Source organism: Montipora capricornis, chromosome 10, assembly GCF_036669925.1.
Source record: "Montipora capricornis isolate CH-2021 chromosome 10, ASM3666992v2, whole genome shotgun sequence".
Taxonomy (NCBI): Eukaryota; Metazoa; Cnidaria; class Anthozoa; order Scleractinia; family Acroporidae; genus Montipora; species Montipora capricornis.
The window spans coordinates 65,761,147-65,786,146 of record NC_090892.1 but is presented as its reverse complement, the minus strand read 5'-3'; the positions used below and the strand labels follow the sequence as shown (position 1 = coordinate 65,786,146).

The 25,000-nt window shown below is 40.9% G+C and overlaps 2 protein-coding genes and 1 pseudogene across 4 annotated transcripts in view; all 3 read right to left on the bottom strand.

The window, feature by feature from the left end:
- The window catches only part of LOC138019005 (uncharacterized), a 1,792-nt gene extending 1,122 nt beyond the window's left edge, over positions 1 to 670 (bottom strand). The window contains exons 1-2 of the mRNA XM_068865672.1: positions 539 to 670; positions 1 to 435 (exon numbers count right to left, since the gene is read on the bottom strand). The exon at positions 1 to 435 is cut by the window's left edge and continues 1,122 nt beyond it. Coding sequence (XP_068721773.1) covers positions 1 to 435; positions 539 to 670 — 567 coding nt within the window. The remainder of the gene's footprint in view (positions 436 to 538) is intronic.
- LOC138018627 (uncharacterized) overlaps positions 1 to 25,000 on the bottom strand; it is a 399,148-nt gene that overhangs the window by 361,024 nt on the left and 13,124 nt on the right. For 2 of the 3 annotated variants that reach the window (XM_068865318.1, XM_068865317.1), the window contains exons 3-4: positions 24,251 to 24,365; positions 21,396 to 22,210 (exon numbers count right to left, since the gene is read on the bottom strand). In XM_068865318.1, the coding sequence (XP_068721419.1) occupies positions 21,741 to 22,210; positions 24,251 to 24,365 (585 nt within the window). In that variant the 3' untranslated portion in view covers positions 21,396 to 21,740. Of the gene's footprint in view, positions 1 to 21,395; positions 22,211 to 24,250; positions 24,366 to 25,000 lie in introns of those variants that run through there. The other variant, XM_068865320.1, reaches the window with a different exon arrangement.
- On the bottom strand, positions 432 to 2,244 carry LOC138019824 (uncharacterized; annotated as a pseudogene).

The following is a 25,000-nucleotide window of genomic DNA, read 5'->3' as shown; positions in this document are numbered from 1 at the left end:
AATGTACGTCGGCTGGTAACCAGGGATCCTCCCCTTGCATTTGAAAATACCAGTGTTTCCTTCTGTTACTAACTTCCAGCTGGGGCTCTCGATATCTGGTTTCACTCCTGCCTGCTCCCTCCTTATCCATTGGTCTCTTGCGTAACTCAACTCCTCGGTCGTTAACGGCCCCGTTCTCTTCTTCGTTTTGTGTTTCTTGGTGAGTGAGTTATGTTTGAACCGTAGTGCCCACGCAGTCACTCGGAAGGTTCTCCAGAGTTTCCTTCTAGCAAGCAGTGCGTCCCACTCATCAGGCTCCTTCTTGGCTGAATAAAGCGTTTCTTCCCTTTCTGGCCTGTGTTCCTCGCTAACGCTTTTATTTTTTTCTAATTCCGGTTGTTTTGGCCACTCCTCCTCCTTTAGCAACCTCAAACCACTGTCCTCTCTGCATCTCCTCTAATGAGGCGCCACGGCTTCCTAAATCTGCCAGGTTCCTGTCAGTTGGGCAATATCTCCACTCGATTCCCGTCTCTTGGATGATCTCAGCAATTTTCCTTACTCGATTGGATACGAATGTTTTCCATGCTCTTCTAGGGTTGCAGATCCAGAACAGCGCAACCATGCTGACCATCCACACGTTCACTGAAGTAATAGGCCACCGCTTCAGCGCTGTCAGCAAATTTTTCACCATGTTTGCGGCCATTTGGCCGCCCACCAGTTCTAGCCTTGAAATCGATGTGTTACGTTTTGAAATCCTTGACTTTGACGTTAGCAGCCCCTTCACAAAACCTGTTGAGTGCTCCACTACAGCAATGGCCACCGCTGAACACGCTATGTTGCTGGCATCCGCGAAAACGTGGAGTCGTACAGCCTTTATCTTGTTGATATCTCTGGCTACACTCCTGGGCACTTTGATGTTCCTCAGCTGACTACTCCACTTGAACCAATCTCGTGCATTGACACGGTTCACTTCAGTGTTCCAGGCAATCTTTTCATCGCATGACTCTCTGTAAATTCTCTTTCCCTCCACCGTGGTCGGTGAAATTATGCCGAGTGGATCATATATACTTAAGAGTTGACTGAGTATGGATCGTTTCGTTGGTGTTCGTTCACCCTGTATCTGTGCCTGGATCTCTAGCGCATCCTCCCTCTTGTCCCACGCGAGTCCGAGCAACTTGCTTGGGTTGTCCTCACCGTCTAATTCTGGGATGTTGGACTCCCACTTGTGTACTGGGAACCTGCCACCTTCAAGAATCTTAGTTGCTTCCTGTTTGAACTCCTTTAGTTCCTACACGCCATTACCGGTTTTCATGAGATTGTCCACATAAGTGTTTTCTTTTAGCGCTTGGACAGTATCTTGTATCTCTGGTGGTTGCTTATTGAAATTATACTGAAGGGTAGCCCCGAGCATGAAGTGACTAGCTTCTGCTCCGAAGGGCACTCTTGCGACACGCAAATGTTCCTCTTTGCCGTTTATGTTGAACAAGAAGCGAAACGCATCTCTGTCCTCATCTTTGATTGTAATTTGTAGGAATGCCTTTTGAAGGTCGGCCAGCAGTATGTCAGTTGACACTCGCGCTCTAATCATGATGTTCCACAGCAGCGGTTGTAGAGGTGGGCCGGTGTGCATGCACTCATTCACACTGTTGGCAAGTGGATGGATGGGGCTTCGCGCCAGCGTCGAACACCAGTCTCACCTTGGTTGAAGTAGCGCTCTCTCTCACCACTGGCTTGTGGGGCATGTAAAATACACGTTCACCCGTTGGCTGCTCTGGTACTTTCTCGATAATGCCCTGTTCGATCTGCTCGTGGACTATGTTGTCATACTCAAGTTTCAGCTTCTCGTTTCTCCTCAGTTTTCGCTCGACATTGTGAAGGCGTCTCCTGCTGGGCTCCTCATTTGTATTTGAGAGCTTGGCGGCTGGAATCCACGGCACGCCCACCTCGTATCTGCCATCACTTCTCTTCGATACTCTCTCTTGAAATTCCTTGTAGACGTCTAGCTGATCGCCTTCCCCTCTGTCCTCTACTCCCAAAACGTCGAGCGAGTATAGTCTCTCATACTCGTCAGTCTCTCTTACGTACATGCATTTGCTGTCTGCGTATTCTTTACCACCATGAACAATCCAACCGAATGTGGTTCCCTCAACGATCGGATCCTCCGGTTGGCCTTTGTACACATGTTCCGTCCTGATCTTGCAGTAGGTAGCCTCCCCGAGTATTACATGGACTGGATACTCTTCGCTTGCAGTTCTGTAAAACATCTTTCCCTGTACATGTTAAAATTTCTCCTTCAGTTCTGTGAGCGTGGGCCTCTTGATAGTTGTGAAATCTGCAAGTTTGCTTCCAGTAATCTCTATTTTCTCTTTTGCCTTACTTTCAATTGAGTTGATTATCACGTCATAGACTGGAATGGACTGTTTCTTTGTCCCGTTGACCGTTAGAGTGTAGCGCGTCTCGTGACGTATTGGGTTTAGCTTCAACTTTTTAGCTGCTTCCTTGGACCCCGACCCCGTGCCTAGATACGTCCAAAACGTAGTCCCCCGGATTTTCAGCGGTACTATGGCGGGTAGGGACTTTTCCTCGACCGAAGGCGTGTATCCACTTAGAGTGGCATTGGTATCTTGCGTGTCGCTCCCCTTAGACCTATCACATAAGCTGGTGTGGTGTTTGCTCTTACACTTATAGCACCCCCTGCTACGACATTCTTTCCCAGTGTGTCCTGAGCGGGCGCAATTGTAACATAGCCGTTTTGCTGTAAAGAATTCCCTCCGTTTCGTGATTGTGTCGTATGTAGGGCACGAATCTCCCCAGTGGTTTTGGTCACACAACAGGCAGTGGGGCTCTTTCTGGCTAAAGTAATGGCGTTCCTTTCTCTTTGTCTCCGTTTGATCTTTATAATTGTCTTCGGCCTTGTTGCGCTTGAGCCATTTTTGGATAGAATCGATCAACTTTTCCATGTTCCAATCTTCCCACCCCTCGTCTGTTCTCACTGGATTGGGTTTCACTTGGGGGAGCTTGTTTAAGGTTGACAGTACAAAACCCTTGAGCATCTCTCCCTCCCCCAACGTTTGTAACGCGTCATAATTCTTGCTTAACTTCTCATAAAATTCACGCACCCTTTCGTAATTTGATCCTCTGGTCACTGGCAAGTTAATCATCTCTTCCATGTGTGCAGTGATAACAGTTTTACTCTGTCCAAACTCAGTTTTCAACCTTTCCCATGCGGTTTTGTATCCCAGCGCACCCGGCTTTAAATTAGCTAATCTACTTCTCACCTTAGGGGCCACCAGCTCCAAAAGAATTCCGTATTTCTCTTCGTCGGATAATGGCTTATCGTGTATTTGTGATGTAAACATGTTTTGAAACCTGATCCAGTCAACTGGAGTGCCATTGAAAGGGGTTATCTTGAGCTCTGGCAGCTTCACACGGGCGGCCTTCGCGGCTTTTTTCCATTGCGATTTTCTTTTCCGCCATTTCCAATTCCGCTCTCATCTTTTCTTCCCCAAGTTCCTTCTCTTGTTGCTGGATCTCGCGTCTAAATTGCTCCTCCTGCTCGAATTTGGCTCTGAGTTTCTCCTCCTCGGCCTTCTGACTTTTACTTCGCTCTCTTTCCTCCAAGACCTTGCTCAGCTTGGTTTTCATTTCCAGAAGCGGCGCGTATGTGGCCTTCAGGTCCTTTTTCCACTGTCTCACGGCTCTCTGCGTCGATATTCCGCGGTCGATGTTAAGTTTTTGAAGTGTTGACATAAGGTCGTTTAGGCAGTCTTGAATTTCATCTGTTCGCTTGCACGTAATCGCAATCTCGCCGTAATCGCAACTTTCTAACAGCTCATCGCCTTCCTCTAAGTAGAACTTAAGTTTGTCAATCTCTTTCTTGATTTTCTTCTCGAGATCTTGTTCTTGTTCTGAAATGTTCGTCTCCTCTTGGTCGGATTTCTCTTTGTCTGAGTCTCCCATGTTTGTAGGAGGCCTTGTGTTGAAAATTCCACTCCTTTTCTCCCGGCGTATCCTAGTCCCGGCACCACTTATGTCCCGAAGTTGTACGGCACACAAAAGCACTCACGATGTACACACAATTCCCGGGTTTAATAACGAAAATGAAACAAAAATTACAAAATAACTGTTCTCACAATCCTCTTGTTGTTTGCGTTGTGCCTCCTCAAAAACCTTCCTATTTAACAATACTTCTCTGTCTCCTATTTCACTTGTCAATCATCTGAATACTAAATGTGACATCCGGTTGTAACGCTAGGCAGTCACGATAGTTCCGGTCACTCGCTCTATGAATAACTTTTACATGGTCAGCGGCCTACGACTAATTTCTTTAGAAAATCAGAAATAAAAACATATTTTGCTGGAGTAACATTTCTGATAAATTGCTCTTCCATTCTCAATGATACTATCAACTGTTTGAGAGGGGCAATAGTTACAAGACGTTTGAGGTTGAAAAACAAACAGAATAAAATGACACAGCAGAACATTCTTTGCAAGAACAAAGATAAACATCATTTAAGTGCTCCTAGGGTCTAAAATTTTGGTTTCGAAAATTTAATGAATGAACAATGCTTCCACTGTTGCTTTACATTTTAATAATATTAACACATTTTAATCTCATTATGTCATCAATGTGTACAAAAGAAAACTTTCCTACTCCCGCTTGAAGTGTGTCACGATATCACGCTATATTAAAGACAAGATGCGGCTTTCGCTTTTGTTGGACTTTTATTGCTTTTAACGTGCATGCAGGCTAGAATGGCAAATGTGTACAATCTGCACTGTATTTACAGACTTCATAACTAAATATCCAGCTAGCGTTGTTGGAATACGAGCGTCAGATCAGACAGCATAGAAGGACCGAACGTTGGTTTACTCAAAGACTTCTTGCTGACCAAAATAATTACTTGTATCTGGAGTCATTGCTCTTAATGGCATATGAAGAGCACTGAAACTCGCATATGGCCCTGAGGGATCCATCGGCTTCTTAGCCTTCTCAACAAGATGGGCGCCAAATTACAAGTAAACTTGATTTTATCGCGTTTTTCATTTGCTGTTTGCGTCATGAGTGACAGTTTGATAGCTTTTTTGATTTTTTGTGACATTTTGGCGAGGTCCAGAGCTTGGCAATTTTAAGTGCCGGCATCTTTGAACATTTGGTACATTCCGCTCATTTTTGACAATGTCTGACAAATCGGTCGCACTGGAAAAAACTACCTGTTGACAGATTTTTTTGTAAAACAAACAACTTTTTACACTAGTGCGACCCGGGCTTAAGAAACAGATGTTTGTGCACATATATTCTGAAAATGTTGTACCAAATTCATTAATGAATCTATTTCAATTGAAGTACATGTTGCAAATGGGTCCTATACCTAATAAATCTCTGCCACGAGAGTAAAAAAATTTACACTTCCCATTAGGCAGACAGTATATTGCTACTGTGTAAAGTTCAAGTGTTGACATATATGCATGATAATTATCCATGTGCAAAGAATCAAAGGCAGCTAGCTAACATTGATATAACATAAGGAAAGTCTGAAATTATAGGAAGTGCACTATTTAGCAAACCACTATAACTATCACTGTATGTCAACTGATAATTAATGTAGCTTAAGTTATAACCATAACAGGCAAATCTGTCAAAAATAGGAGTCTCTGTTTGCATGATTGTGACAAAGCTGAATACGTATTATTCCCATTGTTTATAATTTGAACCAAGTCAGCTGAAGAGGTTATTGGATTCCTGAAATTTTAAACAAGTGCCCACAGAGACATTGCCAAACATTGTGTGCCTGCATTTGCCGTACCAAATACTTCAACATTACCCTGACTATATGGTGCGGCAAAAGTTTTAGTTGGATCAACAATTCCTGGACCTGGGTTGTTTGTACGTCATTTGCGAGTCGAATTAACTCAGGAATGTAAAAGCGATACAAATAGATCTTTGTAAAGCCACAGATGATTAATTTGTTACATTTCATAAATGTGAACCAAACTTTTCAATACCGGCAAATAAATGGCCTCTAAGAAAACAAAAGTAAAACAGAAAACCAGAATTTGCCCTTGAAGCATCCTCTAAATTCCTTTGCCAGCAAATAAACAGAATGCAGCATATCAACGACTAGTATTGTTGAAAGAATTCCCCATTTTGACTTCGTCGCATGCCCATACTGACAATAACACTAGTTCTAAGAACAGTTCAGATTGCTAAAAGTCGGATCAGTTTTTCTCAGGTATTCTCACTTTCGCTCAAAGCTGCTCTAAGGTTCTCAAAGATCACTAGGAGTGACTGGCATGTTGATGGAGATCAGTTTGAATGACCTTTGTGTCGTTCCCCGCTCTCGTGCAAAGTGTTTATTTGTAAAACAAATTAGAAAAAAAAAATTGTCTTTAATGTCAACAACTTACCTTTGGCTCCACAATCGAAAAAGATTTATTCTAACAGCTCGATCCGTACGACCCGGGCCGTACGACCGCCACTACAAACACAAAGTTTGAACAGTCAAGATGCGATGATTCGGGCGCGACCATGCACATCCAGGAGAAAATGACACATCTTAAGGGCTAGACTTTCAAAAGTCCCTCGTCTCGTGTAGATTCGCGTCCGAAAAATCACGCTTCGCTCGCCAAAACATTTTGTCCCGGGATTCTCGTGAGGTGGAATCGTGGCAAGTCTACTTAAGGGCTTGAAACATGAGAGGGATTGTTGATTTCTTCAAACACGCACTGTTTATTTTGTCATGCAGAATGGACTGATATTCCAAGCATACATACATTTTAAGACTCTAATACTTCTTTTCAAGTCTTTCTATTAATTTTTCTGACTCAACAATACATTTCTCAGCAGCTATTAAGTGTATTGAATAATCCCCTACCCCCCGTCCCAAGTAAAGTTACAGTCATGTAAATGTATGCAAGCATAAATTTCCATGCACTAATGTGACACGGAAAACAAGAAACGGAGGGCATTTTATACCTCATGCGCTTACTGCGCATAAAACGAGGACATAGAGTCTTTGTTCCTAGATCCCAGATTACAACGTACACCTGCATTGGCCAGATCTGTTAAAGCCTTATTTATTATTGCTAAAGAGCACGTGTAATGCCTACCTGCTACATAGTAGAATCTGTGCAAATGGCTACTTTAATAGACAGGGTCTAGCTATAAAAGCCTCAGTTAGTCGTCCAAGGTTCACTTGGCAGTTTGTCTTCTATAGTAAAATCAGCTAGCTGTTTCCAATTTGTCAAAGTTTTCCCCCTCCCTCCCTCCCTTTGGAGATGAGGTTGGATATATCGCTTTGCCGTCATTAAAATTGGGTCACTCCTGCGTGGTGTTGTTAAGTCTGCGCAGCGACTCCCCCAAGCTTGTTGGCTCGTTTGCCTTTGTCTATTGCTCACTAACCAATACTCTTGTCCGATCCAGCGCGTCCTGTTTACCACTCAGCTCGTAGTGCTGGGGAGATAAGTGAGATTGTTCTACGTCACGCAATTTGGAAGTCGCATAGGCTAACCAGGCAGGGCAGTGTTCCCCTCAAAAAACGCCAATACGTCTGTTGTCTCGTTCTATTGCGCCTTGCGTTATGCGTTTAAAAGCTATAGCTAATTATGCATGTTGATACCAAGGAACACCGTTCAGAGAGTTTGCGTTCACATTTCTATCTTTATTCTCTCGAGTTTCAATACACGAAGCGAAATAAGAATGACAGGCCAAGTGACCCACACTATAGTATTCTATCTTTTCTCCTGTCCTTATCATTCCGGAAACGAAACACTATTTTTTGTTTTTTGAAATAGTTTCTTGTTAAAAGTCTGGTCCACCGCATGCATATTGCTGATACCGGTAAGTTCAACCTCTGCAGGGACATAACCTAGAAAAATCCTGGTTCACATCCTATTGATCCTAGTAAAACAACTGTCAAGGTGATGTTTTAGTGCATGGCTCAAATGCTGGTAGTTAATGTGCAGCTATGTCACTATGTGCTATTATATCATTATAATTATGATAGGAAATTAATTAGTTCCCTGTAATTATCAGTTATAAATGTAGGAAATGAACTATACACTGCCTTATCAAGCTTATCGAGACACACACATTTCTTGTTAACAGAATTCAGGGCCACCCAACAAGAATATAGTTCAAAACCACTTCAACATGGCATTGTTTACCGAATTTTAGGATTTAAACTGTAGATATAGGCATATTTTTATCCCCTACCAATTTTTCATCTGTTCGGATTTTCTAGCTGAAAGTCTAGTGGTCAGAAAATTATAGGGATGAAAACTTACTTTTTCAAAAATTTTAGCCAGAAAAAAGGCTCCCGAAAATTTTAGGTGACCCTTTTAAGGTAAAAATCCGTTTAAAATGGGCAATTATACCATTTTTTAGAAGTTCAAAAATCCTAAGACAGGCAGGCAAGCAATAAATTTTACAACGATTGTTCCGAAAATTCTACATCTCAAGTCGTCTTCCGAACAGATATTAGGGAGCTTAAGATCTACGACGGCGACGTCGACGAAAACGTCATCTCAAAATAGAACTTTGCTCTATTATAACTCATTCGCGATTATTCCATCACGTTCACTTCGTACAATGTGGGCGAAGTATCCTAAAAATAAATTGGTACGAGCGGTTTCAGACCTCAAATTTAGTGATTTCACGTCGTCGTCACACAGAGAACCTCAAAAATATGAGCTAAAATCCGTGCTGCACGTGCAGCACGATTACTTATGCTCTTTTAACCAATGATATCATTGTTTTGCGGCGTTTTCGTCGACGTCGTCGTCGTAGATCTTAAGCTCCCTATTGTCCGAAAATTGACGTTAGGGGGGGTGGGAATTCAACAAATCCTGCAATCTGATTGGTTCCGGGAGCAGGCGGAGTTTTCTCATCCGGCCTTCTGACGGCAGGCTGAATCCTAGCCTTGATTGCGTGAGCTTGTGTGATGACCTTAAATTTCCATTTTTTTTTACACCGACTCCGTTTACATACAGAGGTTATTTACTGGGTTGCCCTATGGCAAACCCAGTCGGAAAATAGGTAGATTTCCGCTTTTTTTTTTAGTATTTTTTTCCTTGTCGGTAAAAGTCTTGCCTGTCACTCCCCTGGTAAGTGGTGTCTTTGTGCATAGAGCCTTCTGCGCGTATTTTCTTAGGATCGAGAGGGTAGTGGAACTGCGTAGATTTCTCTGGTGGACACAGTAGAATCATTAACTTAGCCTGCAATGGCGTCGAAAGTCATGTAACGCGGAGGGCGTTTTAGTGGATCCTTAAACAAAATATATCCTTATGGAGCTCAATAATGGAAAATCAGTTGGATAAACTAGGCAGGAATCTCAAAAGCGACGAGTACTGGACTTCGACAACAATCTATCGCCCGTCGAGACGAAATCAAAGTGAGCTGTATTTACCTGAAGTACATGGTAATTTGACATGATTTCTGCCTTTGTGAATTATAATATCATGTTGTGTATTGAATTTTCGAGCTTAAGGTTGAAATGTGATAGGGAGAAGTTTTTTAGTACTGCTCTGTAAGCTGGAAGGGTTCACAGGCCTGTTGGAAGCGTGCTTGAGTTTCAACAAAATGAGTCCCAAAATCAGAGAAGAATTGTGACGCAGTTGAATAATAAAGTAGCTGCTACTATTTCCAAAATGATGGAATTACCTGATGATAAATAACGTCGTACACGTCTTGGAGGGTAAATTTTGACTTTGCATAAACAAGAGTTGGGCGATTGTGATCTTTGTTTTGACTTCGCTCATTTCATTGTCAAACTTTATAACACTTGACAGAAAAAGAAACTTACAAAAACCCGGTATCTTGCCATATTTGACACAGATACTTCACTGTTTGGCGAGTAAACATGCCGCGGTAGCTTCATCACGGCGCCCGCTGAATTCCGGCGATGTCACTTTCGATTTTGCGATTTATTTGTGCAGCCAAAACGTACAATAACAAAATTGAACGTTGCAGAAATCCCCCAAAATATTTGTCGCAGATCGTAACTTTTTATATTCTATATTCACGGTTCAAAATAAATCTTGTTTTCATGTCGTAAATATGTTAATCTCGAGCGATCGTCCTGGAAACTTCCTTCTGCTCTTTCTAAAAACTGTGTATCAATATTTATTTACTTTTGCATCAATATTTGTTTTTGTATAAAGCAAGCTAACAAAATCTGTACCTTGCTGAGTTCGCATTTGTTAGCGTTAATAGTATTTTCGGTCCGATGCTTCTGTTTTATGAGGGGTATATTATTTTGGTCTCCCATCCAAACACTAACACCGCCCAACAGGGCTAAACTTCAGTGAACTTCGGTATTACAAAGCTGTCAGATGCTCAGAGGGCACGCTTCAACTTGAGGTCAAAAGAAGTTTATCAACATGTCAGCCCAGAAGCCAGTGTTTCTCACTTCCCATTTATTTTCCTCAATCTTTCTGGGCTCAGTACTTTGCTACTAACCACATGTCTTCTCAGACTATTTACCCAAGACTTCTACCATGGCACTACAATGATAGACAATACCAAAACAATATCTTGCACTGTTAGAGCTACATATTACGCAAGGACAGGTCTGTTTCGTCGTGCGAACGTGTGAGGACCTGTGAGCCAAAGGGCCTCGTCTGGTATGACTTCTTAATGACCGCCCAACTTGAAAAAAATTGTCTGGAACGGTGCACGTACCACAGGCAACCCAGTGTACCCTCACGGAAGTTCTAGTTTTCATTAGACAAGAGGTTTGGAAATAGAATTCAAATAAAAAAATAAAAAATATTTCTCTTTGAAACGTTCAGTTTGTAAGTCGCTTTAATACTGCATTCACTATGCACGGTGCGAGTCAACAATTAAAACAAATGATTTCAGAGAGGGTGGGAGAGCGAGGAAAAAAATAAGTTATTTACCAGCAAAGGGTCGGTCTGTATAGCAAGAAACTGTGACGTCGTTCTTGAAAAAGCTGCACTCGGCAGCAATTTCAAGGCCTCCGTCACAGTTTTTCCCTATACGGACCTCCCAGCTGGCTAATGACATATTTATTTTGACAATTGGGTGCATATGATATATTTTGTGTATCACCTATTGTAGCCATCAAACTAAAGGAGGGTCTCAATGGGGAACGGGTTAAATGTGAACCGTGAAACGTCGAAAAATGTTTTAAACTGTTAAGCATGAAAATGACCAAAACAATAACCGTTAGCCGTGATAAAAATTAAGAACATTAAGGGTAAATTTTTTAAATTATGAAAAGTGAGATACTTTAGGTAGTATTTTGAAATATTTAGAGTCTCAAGGGATCTTTAAATCCCTTTCTCTTCGTTCCCAGGGTCTCTCTTATTACTCCTCTCTTTCCGAGACTCTTTCGCTCCAAGGGAAGGGAGGAAGAGTTATCCAGCTGGGAACAAGGCTGACCACAACTGTCTGGAATCTATTAGCTTCGCTCGTTGCATGTTTTTAGCAGTTTTATGCCCCTGACATCCATGTGAAATGTGAGTATTATAAAAGGAATTGTGAGTTTGTATCACACGGGATAACAGCGGTATAAAGTTTGCGTTAAGAATACATTCGATCAATCTACCATAAGTGAATAAAGGGGGTAGTTTCTAAACAAACTGTGGTGCTGCGTCGGTGGGGAAGTAGTACACATAAATTTGGGTTTATCAACGGAGTTTATAATGTAAATTGACCACCGTACAGGGATTCTAAAAGCTGACGTTTCGAGCCTTAGCCCTTCGTCAGAGCGAACAGAGGAATTACGGGTTGTGTGTAGTTTTTATAGTAGAGTAGGAGCTACGCTACTGGTTGTAACATGGCAACGTGAAAAGCCGGAATGCCTTGCCTTGCCTTGCGTCATCCCTCAATAGAAGGTGAAACATTTACGAAGTTCTTGGATCACGAAGAACGGTCTTTCATAACGTTGAGAAGTTTTAGTCCTGCAAGACCGGTGTCTTTCTCGAGTAGTGACTTGATTGTTATGTGGGGCCTTCCAACTCCGCGCTTAGCTTCTCATGACCATAGAAGGAGTTTTCCAGCAGGTTCTTCATGACGGGAAACGTGCCCAGCTAACATGAAACGCCTGCGTTTAACAACTTCTGATATCCGTGGAAGGGACCCTTACACAGTTTTGTTGGTAATATGATCTCGCCAGGATATGTTGTAGATTGCAGGTAACATTTTGGTGTAAGATCCATCAAGTTTGTTACACAGTGCACTGCTTAACGACCACGAATCTGAACCGTAGATTAAGATAGTGTCAACAGATGCTTTAAGAACTTTGGTTTTAGTTTCTTTCTTGATATCAGCCTTCCAAACTTTGTTGAGAGTTGAGTGCGCTCCATGACTGACCAATACGGGAATTCATGTCATAACTACAGTGTAATCTCCTAGATATTTGAAGTCTTGGACGAGTTCAATAGGAAGACCATCAGATGAAAACAGTTGGCTGGCCGAGGGAGGATTCAGGTGCATAAAGCTGGTTTTTGGTGCATTTAAGAATAAACCCACATCCTGGCAAGCCTTTTCTACATAGTTGAGAAGGTCTTGAGCAGATTCAATGGTATTTTCAAGATGGGCAATATCGTCTGAATAGCCTAGGTCTGCAAGAGTTTCAGCGGGATAACGGCGACTGCGGCGGCGTTTCAATATAAGACCATCTGAGTCAAAAATGGCTGTACGAAGGGCATAGTCCAGACAGATAATGAATAGGAAAGGAGCAAGCGGGTCACCTTGTAAAACTCCTGTAGCAATCATAAACTGATCAGTTTCTTCTTCAGGCGTGAGGACTACTGCGGATGTGTTTCGTACATGATTCGAATGGCCGCGACGACGGTAGAAGGTATTCCATATGCCTCAAGAATCTGGAAGATTTTAACACGGACAACCGAATAGAAAGCTTCGCGAAAGTCAATGAATGTGAGAACAGCTTCCATATCGTGAAATTTTCACCTCTCCAACTATACGGCGAAGAGCCAGTAAGTGTGAGGTGGTAGATCTTCCTTGTCGGAAACCATTTTGATTTGGTCGCAAAATAGTGTGAATGATTGTTCTGATATGGTTTAAAAGACAGCAGTTATATATCTTTGAAGCGATTTGGCTGGGAGAAATGCCTCTATAGTTGTCTGGGATTGTTAAGTTCCCTTTTTTCGGTATTGCAGGGCCCCATTCCTTTGGTCTGTTTTCAGAGTAAGTTTTGTTGCAGAATAAATGGAGGTGTTTTTTGATTTTTGATAATTTCCAAAACTCAGGTGGAAGGCCATCGAGACCTGGAGCTTTTCCATTCTTCATCTGACGAACAGCAGCATCTATTTCAGCTTGAGAGAACTCACCGCTTTGGATTTGATGGAATGTATCGTAGACCTTTTCAATACGGACTGTATAGATTCTGTTGTTGGGGTAACATTCAGTAAGTTTTTGAAATGGTTCTCCCAGGTCTTTAATCTATCTGCAGCCTCAATGAAAATAACACTGCGAGTTCGTTTCCCTGATAGAACCTTGACTGAATACCGTGCATTCTTTATCATTAGTTAAATAAAAAGCGTTCGTTAATACCGTGGGGATTAAGGGTGCCGATTTGAAAGATGAACTTTTGTTCCAGATTCTTGCGGCTTTCCGTCGTATCTAGATGTAGGGAAAGGCCGCAGATAGACATGTGTTCTTTGGAGAAGTTAGCGAGATTAAAATGATGAGCGACTGGCCTATATGCATCTTTGTCATTCGTCTCAACATCGCGAAGGTGTTGGCGGAATCGTTCGCCTCGTCGTCTACCTGTCTCGTTAATGTATAATTTATTACATAACGTAAAGGTTATGCAGTAAATGACATTTGCGGAGGTACATGTGAAACAATCGGTGATCTTAACAGATCGCTTAGTTCCCGATATTTTGCTAGTGTTAAGAGTGAAAGGACAGGTTTTGCATCGTGAGCACGCGCATTTGAAAGTGCAGGGTTGTTCGTTAGTTTTGAGAGCGCTTCTAACTAAAACCTTGCCTACGTTTTTGTCGCGTTTGAATGAAATTAGTGGAGGTTGAAAAAAGATTCTACCAGTCTCGGGATAACCAGCTTCCAGTACGATCTGTTGGTAATAATTAATACGGTATGTAACGCATTCAGCAGAGTCCCAGTCGATTTTGTAGTCTGTCTGTACATGCTGTGCAAAAAATTGATGTTACTATTTGTCGTCCCTCGTTTTTGTTCAGCCAATGTTGCGTTTAGACTTTTGCCGGTCTCATCGATATGAGTGGCCTGGCAGTCGCAGCATTTGATCTTGTAAACTGCTTCTTGTCTGTCCTAACGTTCGTCAGTAGTTATCTTCACTTTGATGGGTCTCCTAGTAATTAGCATGCTAGTTTGTTACTGGCGCTCGCTTAAAACTGAGGGGAGTTTCTGCGCCGGCTATAGGTAGTTGTGTCATGCATGTAAGCCATGATGATGGGGCCGCACCAGGTCGCAACAGCTGGCCATGGCTGCCATATGGCCATGGGCATGCGACTGAAGTCCTATCCAGACCTCTAAGATGGTGTTTGTCTGGTGCGCTTTCTGTAGTTGTTTCCTCCCAGATTATTGTTCTTATCGGGTATTGAAACTTTCGAAATTTCCTAAACTTTTCCGTTGTATTTTGTGTGCCACAAATCCCGCTTATCCCTGAAATGAAGTCGTTTTGAGAAACGGGTCGAGCTCTTCCAAACCTGCTAAGCGGTAGTGCTGCCATGCGTTTTAGCCACAGGTAATCCAGTAGGGCCGAAGTTAACCCAATCACCGGGCTTCGAAGCAATTCGGCCCTTGGCAGCGAAAATCCGTTGGGAGGCCAGTTAAAAAAGGCGACGCCATGAGTGAAACGTTTGTTTTTATATGTCATAAGAAACTGCTTCACCTACGGTATCCATTTTAGTCACATACATTATCCTTCTTCTTGAAAGCAATATAGTGAAATCAGCTAATTTAAGGATAAAATGTAATTTTTCTAGGTTATTTGGGAGCCTGTTTTTATGAAAAAAAAGTAGCAATAATCATTCACAAATAATTCAGTGAAACCTTGTGTGTACCCAGTAATATCACGAAACACTTACCTCTGAATACTGCAAGTCAACAAGATTGAATACGCTATGTAAACCAAGTGCGAGCCAAACAAAGGATATCGCAGGGTTCATTGTCACGGCTTTCAGAAACTCTACAAGATAAACGGCGCTGCTGTCAAGAAATGATTTATAATATGACACGTAATCCTACCCTTAATGAAAATTTATAAATTTCCGTGGCTCAAAGTAATAGCTGCAAAACACAGGGTCATTTTTTATTAGTTCAAATTAGCGATGGAAGCAATCGGACGTTTTGATTCGTCGGGTTCACTTTTAACAGTTGAAAAGCCAGAATGAAAGGGCAGAAAACTTTCATTTTACAGCAAACTATAAGATTCAATCGCCTGGTTTTTCCTTTGAAATTTTCTTTGCATGATCCAATATGATCTATATGATGATTAATAATGCATATGGTTGGATATAAATAATTGTCATCCTAGCTCCCCCTTGTTTTTGGCAACTTTTCACTTGTCTTTCTTAGTAAAATGAAGTAGAAAACGCAGTTGTATTAGCTTATAAGACATTATACAGAGCTACCCGAGTTGAGAGGAAAATTTCCGAGAGAGAGTTTAGTTGAACTGATTGTAATCCACAGAGCTTGCCAGAGGAAGTTAAGCCTTGAAAAATATTCACCTTGTGATAGAATATATATGAAAAAATTCTTTAAGTTGGCGACCTCATTGATATTCGCATCGTTCGAGCTGTTGTTCTCTGCCTGAGACTAAACATTTCCAGCATTTTGTCTATGGAATCCCTTGCTTTGCATATAGCTTGCAAATCCTTCTAGAGTAGGAAGGCAAAAACTGAATTGAGCCTGATAATTTGATTGATAAGGCTTATTAACTTAATACCGGAACGTTTTCCTCTGGGATACGTAGATGTAGAGAACTCAGATAAATTACTTAGGTTAAATCATATTGAGGTGGAAACTTTTAACCGTCCCCCTGTGAAAATTCATTAAAAATTCGAGAACTTCCTTTAACCTCTTTTCGAAATTAAAAATTTAGAAAAACGTACCTAGAAATCGCTCAGCCAAAAAGTATTTAGATTTCTCATATACTTTAGGATTTTTCTGTCGGCGAAAGCATTTGTCTACCTTGATCGCAAACGCTTGGCTTCAGAGGTGTAACTTGCACAAGTATCTCATTTTTGAAAAACTTAAACAAGTAATAAGACCTTGAAAACAATTTTTTGTAAAGAAATTAGGAAGCTTAGTCGAGTGATTTAATTTTTTGACATCATTTTCGCCGTGACTTTTTTTCGAACAATATGGAAAAATCTTAGTTAAACGTCTTTTTTTTCAGTTTCATGAAAGAAACGTTCAGTTAAAACGTTTTAGTGAAGAATAAAAATCAAAGCTTACCCCTGAAAATTGCAACGGTACAATTTTGAAATGGTTGCGTAAACCAAGTGCAGGCTACAAGAAGGATATTGGGCGGTTTATTGTCACCTTCAACAAAAATGAATGCTGTTGGAAAGAAATCTTGCAAAGGTGTCTTTTTTTCCCACCAGGTAAAAATAACACACAACCAAAGGTGCGTTCGATTGACCGTATTCTGGGATAGGAACACATGGAATATAAGTTTAAAATCCTTTGTTTTTCTGGAGATTCACATTAAAATTATCAAACATCTGCTAAAACGCTATTTTACACATATTTTATTATCTTTGCTGCTTCGAAACGCGCCAAACATACCGTTTTCATCATCACTCCACGTATTCTTATTCCGGAATAGGGTCAATCGAACACGCCCCAAGCCACTGATAAATTAAGACCTCCTGTTTATTTAAAGATGTCACTGTCTTCACATTCTTAATTGACCGACATGAACAATATTTAACTCAAATGAAATGAATGCATATTGAAGTGCGAGTTATATACGAATGAGAGAAGCGATCCTCGTTCTGTTCGTCAATTTTCACGCTTAGTGATTTAGCTTCTTTAACTTCAGTGATTAATTTAGCATCGATCTCAATGTTTACCTGATTGTCAGACTTGATGACTGTAAACGTTGGTTTGACCCAACAACCCTAAAACATTCAAACACAGTTGGTTGGAAATAAGCCATACATTAAGACTTCTTAACTCTGAATCTAAACCATTCTCAAGATCAGTCAATGTGCTGGCAGCAAAGGTTGTGTTAGTATCATTAGCAAAATCCTTAGGGAGGTCAACTTAAGGCAATTTGGCAGATCGTTAATAAAACTAGGAATAAGAGTGGTCCAAGGTTGCTACCCTGTGGGATGCCACAAGAAACTGGTGTAGCATTAGACAACTGGCCAGCAAGACTACATCTTTGACTTCGGCGGAAAAGGAAAGTCTCAAACCACTTAACACTGATTGTATCAACACCATATATACGGAGTTTATAGGCCAGTTGCGTATTCTCACACGTGGAATGGATCTAGCATGAAATGGAGGCTAATGTGGGCAGATTAATTTGCATTTGAAAAGATTTGCCCGCATTAGCCTCCATTTCATGCTAGATCCAGTCCAACCAAGAGAATTCGAAAATGGTCAATTGGTACCCATGGTGATAGTGTTTCACTTTATAGAAGGTCCTCTGTAGCCATAAAATAGAACAATAACGGCTTTGGGTGAATAGCTGGTGGGCGATGATTATACTCCTATACCTTGCTCTGAAAGAGAGGTAATGCATGCCAGGGGATAAAAAATGTTAAAAACAAGGAATGTTGGAGTACCAAGCCAGTAAGCATTTGTGCCTACAATATTCGCAACATATCTTAATACTTAAGACATCAAAGCTGCTGAATTAATGGAGGAAGCCATTTCACGCAATTTATAATTATCGGTAGATACTGATTGAAATGCATGACATCAAAAGGTCGAAGCTGTGGTGGATAGCTCAAAAGAGCTTGATATGGTTTGGCTTGACAGCTAGTGGGTTAGCGTGTCTGACTTGTACATGGAACAGTGATCTGATGTCATCAACTTGGCGGGAAAACTCGAAAGCGAATGAAAACTAAGGTTCTATAAAATCTAGTGTAAGGTCCGCTTCATTCAATTCCATGGCTTTATTCCGTTAAGTGGTTGTAGTTATAGGCCCTGATACCTCATTCTATATGTACACTGTGAAACAGTTTTATCTCTGTCTCCATGAAAGTGATCCTCGAGTTACCAAGCAGTTGCGAAAGAAGCCGCAAAAAATACTAAATTTTTCATTACTGGCATGACCACGGTTTTCTCTCAGACTCACACTCCCCGGCTTGGAAATCATAGCTTCATCTCTATTAGAAAACTCAAGTAGGCGACAAGGTGCTCCAATTTATTCCCACCCTTTTGGCAATAAATTGGGACGAAATAATGGACTACAAAGGGATATTAAAATAATTGTTGAAGCTTTCTGGCAACAGGAGATATTTGACTTGAATTTTTCAACATGTCTCATAATACACTCAGGCAGTTGCCTTAATCGATTGACAAGCCGTCAATCAAACTGACTGAAATTTGTTCCTTACATTCACTAAGGATGTTTTATTATGTGTGTACACCCTCAAAGCAATAGGTTATAAATACAGTTGTACTGACAGCTTCATATATTTTGCATAATTTAAAACAACTTCCATGGTAAAGCCTAATAAATCCAGGTGCTGACATATCTTCCTCCTGAAAGATCCAAAACACAGACCAGTTTGTCTTTTTATTTTTGGGGTAGACCTTTAAACTGGAAAAGTTTAGTGGAAATTGGTGAGATGGCATGTAGCAGCTCTGCCTGCTCTCGTGGACTCGCTCTTATAAAATGGGTTTGATTGAATCCAACTCAGTATACTAAAACTTGTTTTAGGAACGACAACCACAGCCGCAACCACCCTTAATAACCTATGATAAATAAATGAAGGAGGTAGTTTCTAAAGAAACTGTGGTGCTGCGTCGGTGGGGAAGTAGTATACAAAAATTTGATTTATCAACGGAGTTGATAATGTAAATTGGCCACCGTACAGAGATTCTAAATCTTAAATCTTTTAGAATCTCTGTACGGTGGCCGGCCAATTTATTACATTATCAACTCCGTTGATAAACCAAATTTTTGTATGATAAATAAATAAATAAATAAATAAATAAATAAATAAATATGATGATGAAAAAAAGGTGTTTAAGAATTTAAAAACACCCATGCTTATATGTCGTGTTTTTCGTGCAAGTACGCATCTCTAAGTACCATGCAATATACGGAAGACAAATGACTGATAATGTGAAATATATATGGCTTATAATTAAACGACCTCACAATTGATCAGAAGGGACCGAACAACGCCAGTAAGACAGGGATCTCTCACATATGGTTTAGGGACCGACATTTGTCTCCCTCTCTGTCTAACAGTTATCTCCGGTATAAGCGATCGGCGGGTTGAAATCAGCTCGGGGTGCATCGTCATGCTACGACGTTCTGATAACGCGTCCAGAGGTACCGCTACCGGCTCCGATTTTTATCCTGTATTTGGTCTGCGAATGCACATATTTCATAGACCACTAATGCTTACTTTTCGTAAGATTTCTGACTTGCGCGCGCAAGGAGGAGAGTACCTTATTCAATGCGCATATGCGCGGCTTTGATTAGCGTGTCGCAAGGAAGTGATTTAAAGTAATTGAGAAGAGTTCTAAGAGCCAATGCATTTGATAATTCCAGTTTCCTGGAAAGGCCTTTGCTTAGGCCCAAGAGGAGCGGAGATGCGTATTCAAAGTGGTATGATAAGATGAGTGGATATTTATCTAGCCGCTTTGCGGCCAGGTAAATATCACTACTATTGCAATGCTTCGCAGAGGTCAAATGAAAATTTCCATGATAACGGAGAAACAGCTTAAGGCTAGAACCATTAACAAAGGATTTTATTTGCTATATGTTATTTCGCCAGGCGTATCGAATCGAAAACAAAAACAAGAAATAAAAATATGGCAAGGACAAATAAATTTAAAAAGTATACAATATGGTAAAAACTAATTGATAAATAATTAGCGAAAGTATTATTAAAATCTCTGTTAAGTATATGCATGTCTAAAAGGAAAGGTCAAGATGAGCTTCAAAACTATTTACACATGAGATTGAGCGAAGCTCACTGAACAGAGAGTTCTCTTCTCTTTCCCAGATTCTCTCGCTCCAAGGGAAGGAAAGAAGAGAGAACTTGGGAACAAGGCTGACCAGAACTGTCTGGAGTCGATTAGCTTTGCTCGTTGCATGTTTTTAGCAGTTGTATTTCGCTCACATGCACGTGAAATGGGAGTATTATAAAAGAAATTGTGAGTTTGCATCGCACGGGAGAAGGAAAGCGCAAAGAGCGGTATAACGTTCGCATTAAGAATTCATGCGATCAACCTACCATTAGTGAGTTTATTAAGAAAATTACCGACTTTCTGGGGCTGAAAAATCAGGCAAAAAAGTTCGGTATAGGTAGCCTTTTGCCGATCAACCCCCTCCCCTTTATACGCCTGCTAGGCTAGGTATAGGTTCCTTTGACGTAAAATTGTATCTCCTTGCAACAGTCAGCCAGAAGGTTGAAAAACTACGCGATTTCCACGCAGCAGCAGTTGCTGGATCTGGAATTACCTTTCCTGATTGGGTCTGATTTTGAAAGCGAGTTGAACGGTAAGTTATTGAAAATATATTTGAAATTCTTACACACATTGCTAACAACATAAGTAGAGAATCTACATGCCGTGTCCCATTTTAAGCACGAGACTTTCAGCGGTCCACAATACGCCCAAGAGTCCCTCAAACGAATGATGGGCCGCAAAATACTGTACTCATCCATTGTCATATTACCCCGTACCACAAGCGGGTATGTTGCTCGCTGATTTAAACTTTATGACTCCACTACCTTTTGAAACGCTCCCAAAAAATGACGAAGATGCAATGCGGGATTGGCTAGACAGCTATACCGCCCAGTGAGGCAAAGGACCGTAAGTAGTAAGACAAACGATAAGACAGCAGTTTTATCACCAGTGTAAGCAAAACGAGCAGTGTCCACTGCAAAAGTGTTCTTTGCAACTGACCAGGTCAACATAACGTTATCTGTCTTTCCCGAGACGACGGAGACCCAAGCGGAGGTGGCAGAGGTCATACTGAGAGAAGTCTATAACATTCGTATGAGACAGTGACATTCCTCTTTTTATTGTCGCGCCGACTCCTTCTGGTGCTACTAATAACCAGGTGGAGGAATACAAAAGTGACTCAGATGAAAGCGTTGGAGTTGAGGAAGCAGAAGACCTTTTTTATCTCTGAGCGCTCAATGAAAAGGTCTGGAAGACAAGTCAAGGCCTGGGCAAGGTATGACGCGTGAACAACACAAAATCGTGAGTCGCATTGTGATAACCAATGACTTCAACCATTCAATATGTCTACTGAGACATTTATTTCTTTCCCACATAAGTTAACCGTGCCGGAAAAAAGATAACCGTTAGCCATGAAAAGTCAAATTATTTAACCGTCAGCCGTGAAAGCTACTCCCATTGAAACCCTCCTGAAGGAAAAAACACAACCGCGCAAAATTATATACATTTTGTGAAATACAAGACGTAATTTTTGTTTTTTTTTTGCCTGCACCATTTCTCGAATTTGTTTTCACACTTTTTTCCTATGATGATATTATTATTATTATTATTATTATTATTATTATTATTATTATTATTATTATCTTGAAAGCAACAAAGGGGGCCGGGACTACAAACTACTACTTCATCACTGGCGAAAAGCATACACATCTGTGCAGGATGTACCGTTGTTGTCACCCTCGTCTTTTTTTGCCAGGTCTTCACCATACCAGATCCTGAACTTCTGACCAGCGACCACAGACAAAGGAGTAGGAGTGGAATTAAACGTAATCTCGGGAGAGTTTCTATTAAAACCAAGGAGTGTGTAGTAAAAACGAAAATCCAGCACCAGTAAACCGTTAACGTTTGCTGGAAAAATACGGGTGTTATTTTCGTAAGTAATATGAACATTTATTCTATTCCTGTAATAATCCTGTCCAATCAAATCGCAGCCCCAGTTAGTGTTAAAGCCGGGTTTGGAGGAATCGCAATTCACATATCCTGAGCGATGGACCAGCTTCAAGCGGTAAATGTCTCCTGGCTTGTGGATCTCGAAGGTTCCGAATGAATCATCCTTCGCCCCAAAGCACACTGGGTCTACATTTACCTTCTGCCATCCTACGCAAAGGAAAAGAGGAGGATTAAGTTGTAAAAATAGCGATTCAGATTCATGTTTAATGTTTACGCACACACATAAGCACGTTGGCACACAGAAAAAAGGTCGATACGGGATTTCAACTCAACTTGTTGATGACTGCAGCCCGAAAAGGTTCTCAATTTTACAGTATGAGAAACAATCGAAACACCGTGCTCATAGCTATATGTATAAGTGACTTGTTTGAGAAACTAAGTCGTTTACGGGAGAAATGCATTAAACACATTTGCTTTAACTAATTAAGCCTAGCCCGCACCGGAAATTAATCTTTCAGGATTCATTCTTGTAACATTCGTAGCTCAGCGTCCTTTTCATCGATCGGGCTGAAATTTGGCGTGTTTACTGGGGAGATATATCCCCAGTTTCCCTGAAAATCTCGGCTTTCTAGCTTTCATTACGCCTACATGACCGCCATTCTAATTCAGGCAATTTGAGCCGATGCGATGACCAAATTTTCAATCGTTTGCCGAGTTCTCGCCAAGCGGTTTTTCTAAAGTTTTTCAGCCAAAAAATTACACTACATGCTTCGGAATAGATAAAGAAAAGGATTTGTGGTTCATTGGATGGGATTTCAAGCGTTAAAATCGCTGAAAAGGTAAGATTAATTATTTAGCGATGCAATTACGTGTCTGTCGCATGAAGCACATGGACCTTTGATCTCATAGAATTGTGTTTTTCCTCAAAATACTCGCTTGTTTTCGCTTTCGCTCGCACATATTTACCTTTATTACATGTCCAGTGAATAATTTTATCCTCTGGGATGAATTTTCCGTCGAAAAATCGGTTATTTGGGTGGTTTTTGGCAAACAGATGTTAATTATTCGTAATGCGATCGCTTCCGTTGCCGTTAGCAACGGGTCGCAAATTTGACACTGTCATCACCTTATCACATTACGCATTGATCGCTAATCCGATTATTTCAAAAAATCCAAAAATATTCGTGCCTCATCAGTTTTCGGTCAAATTTATGTCCAAGAAAGTAGATAAATTGAAGAAAATTTTATTTTCCAGCCAAAAATTCGTAATCAACGCTAAAATGACCAATTTTTGCCTGGAAAACTATTTTTTGTGTTATTTTTCTTAAATTTTTTCGTTCAACTTTCGCTTTTATAAAAGGTTTCAGTTGTCTGTAAATAAGTTATATGCTGTTGTAAAGCTTATTTTCTTAGCTTTAAAATGATGTATTTTTTCCCCCTAACTTTAAATATTTTTTGAGAAGAATAACTTTTTTTGGCGATGGCAGATTTACCGCGGTTTTCTCGCGGTTGGGAAGGTAGGGAAAAGAGTTTTAATGTAGTCCGAGTCAGGGGCACCCAACGATTATCTTGAGTCAGCGGAAATATGTGTCCGGGAGACTGAGTCAAACTTTTCTAAGAATTTCTCCGAAGAGATTCGTAACCAGGGGCGGATCTAGGGAGAGGGTGCAGGGGGTATGCAACCCCCGCCCTGAGGTGACCTAAGGCTTCCTAATAGAAGTGGTATTCTGCAAAAAAGAAAAAAGTCAGCAGACAGCTACGTACTTCCTTAGTGGTGTACCCCCCCTCCCCTCCCTCCTAAGAAAAATCCTGGATCCGCCCCTGGTAACCAGGAAAAAGGAGGCCCTTACTTTTTCTGAAGGGATATTTTTGGAATAAAGGTCACCTGGACGTTTCGGATGAGTAAATGGTTCGGTTGGAAGTTCTTAGAAGGTAACGTTTAGCTAGCAATTTCTGAAATGAAGATATCGTCCCTAAAATTCTCGGACAATTCAATTTTCAGCTAAGATATCCGAATGGATAAAATTCTTCTAGGTTATAAAAAAATCCTTTTAGACAGTCTGTATACATTACAAGGAGCCTTAATTTGCTCGTTGGGTGCCCTTGCCGAGTCCCCTCCGTAAGGATGTTTTGGGTGCTCTTGTCAATTTGTAAACGATTTTAAAATGAGTTTTATTTTCATGCACCCTATCTCATTTCAGTTATTCTTTCGTCCTCAACTTTGTGCAACAAATTAAACACCATTACCATGCTCACAGTATGTTCCATTGTTTCCCTCACCACATTGGCACACGTATGAATTTGTGTCATACAGCGGACGACATGTTCCACCATTTTGACAAGGAAGGCTTTCACATGGGCTCTATAAGCGAAAACGATTGTTGAGAAATGTTAATGTCAATTAATCTTATGAAACATTGTTATTTTGTGAGATCTCGAACGAATATCTTTAACTTAAGTCTTGCAAACTGTCTGTGGAATAAAAACCGACTAGTTTTGTGGCCCGGCTAAGAACTCAACTAAGAAAAACGTCAAGGCTACAACAGAGTTAAATATCTAAATAGTAAGATATTGCTAAAAATGTATTCAACCTAAATTTGGAAATCATTTCATCTCTCAGATAGCATGCGCACTATGATTGGCTAATTTAGCGGGCCGGATTGTACAGTACGGCCCGCTGTACTGCAAGTTAAATTTGAAGTTTTGATGCAACATTTTCTAGCAAATTTGTCGTGTTGTTCATGGGAACTGAATAAACTTGGGAAACTGTTTGAATATTGCAATCAACTATTTCACAAAGCCAATAACATTTGTTTATTTATTTTTCAAATTCTTATTATTCAAATTCTTACGCGTTCTTTCTTTGTTGCCGTAAAACGGTTCTGCCTGACCAACTGGTTTCCTTTCTTGTGCGCTTTATCACCTCAGAAGTCCTTACTGTGTACTTATATTTACTGAGTGGTGGGGCTGGACGCTCCAAGACCGAGGGCCAAATAT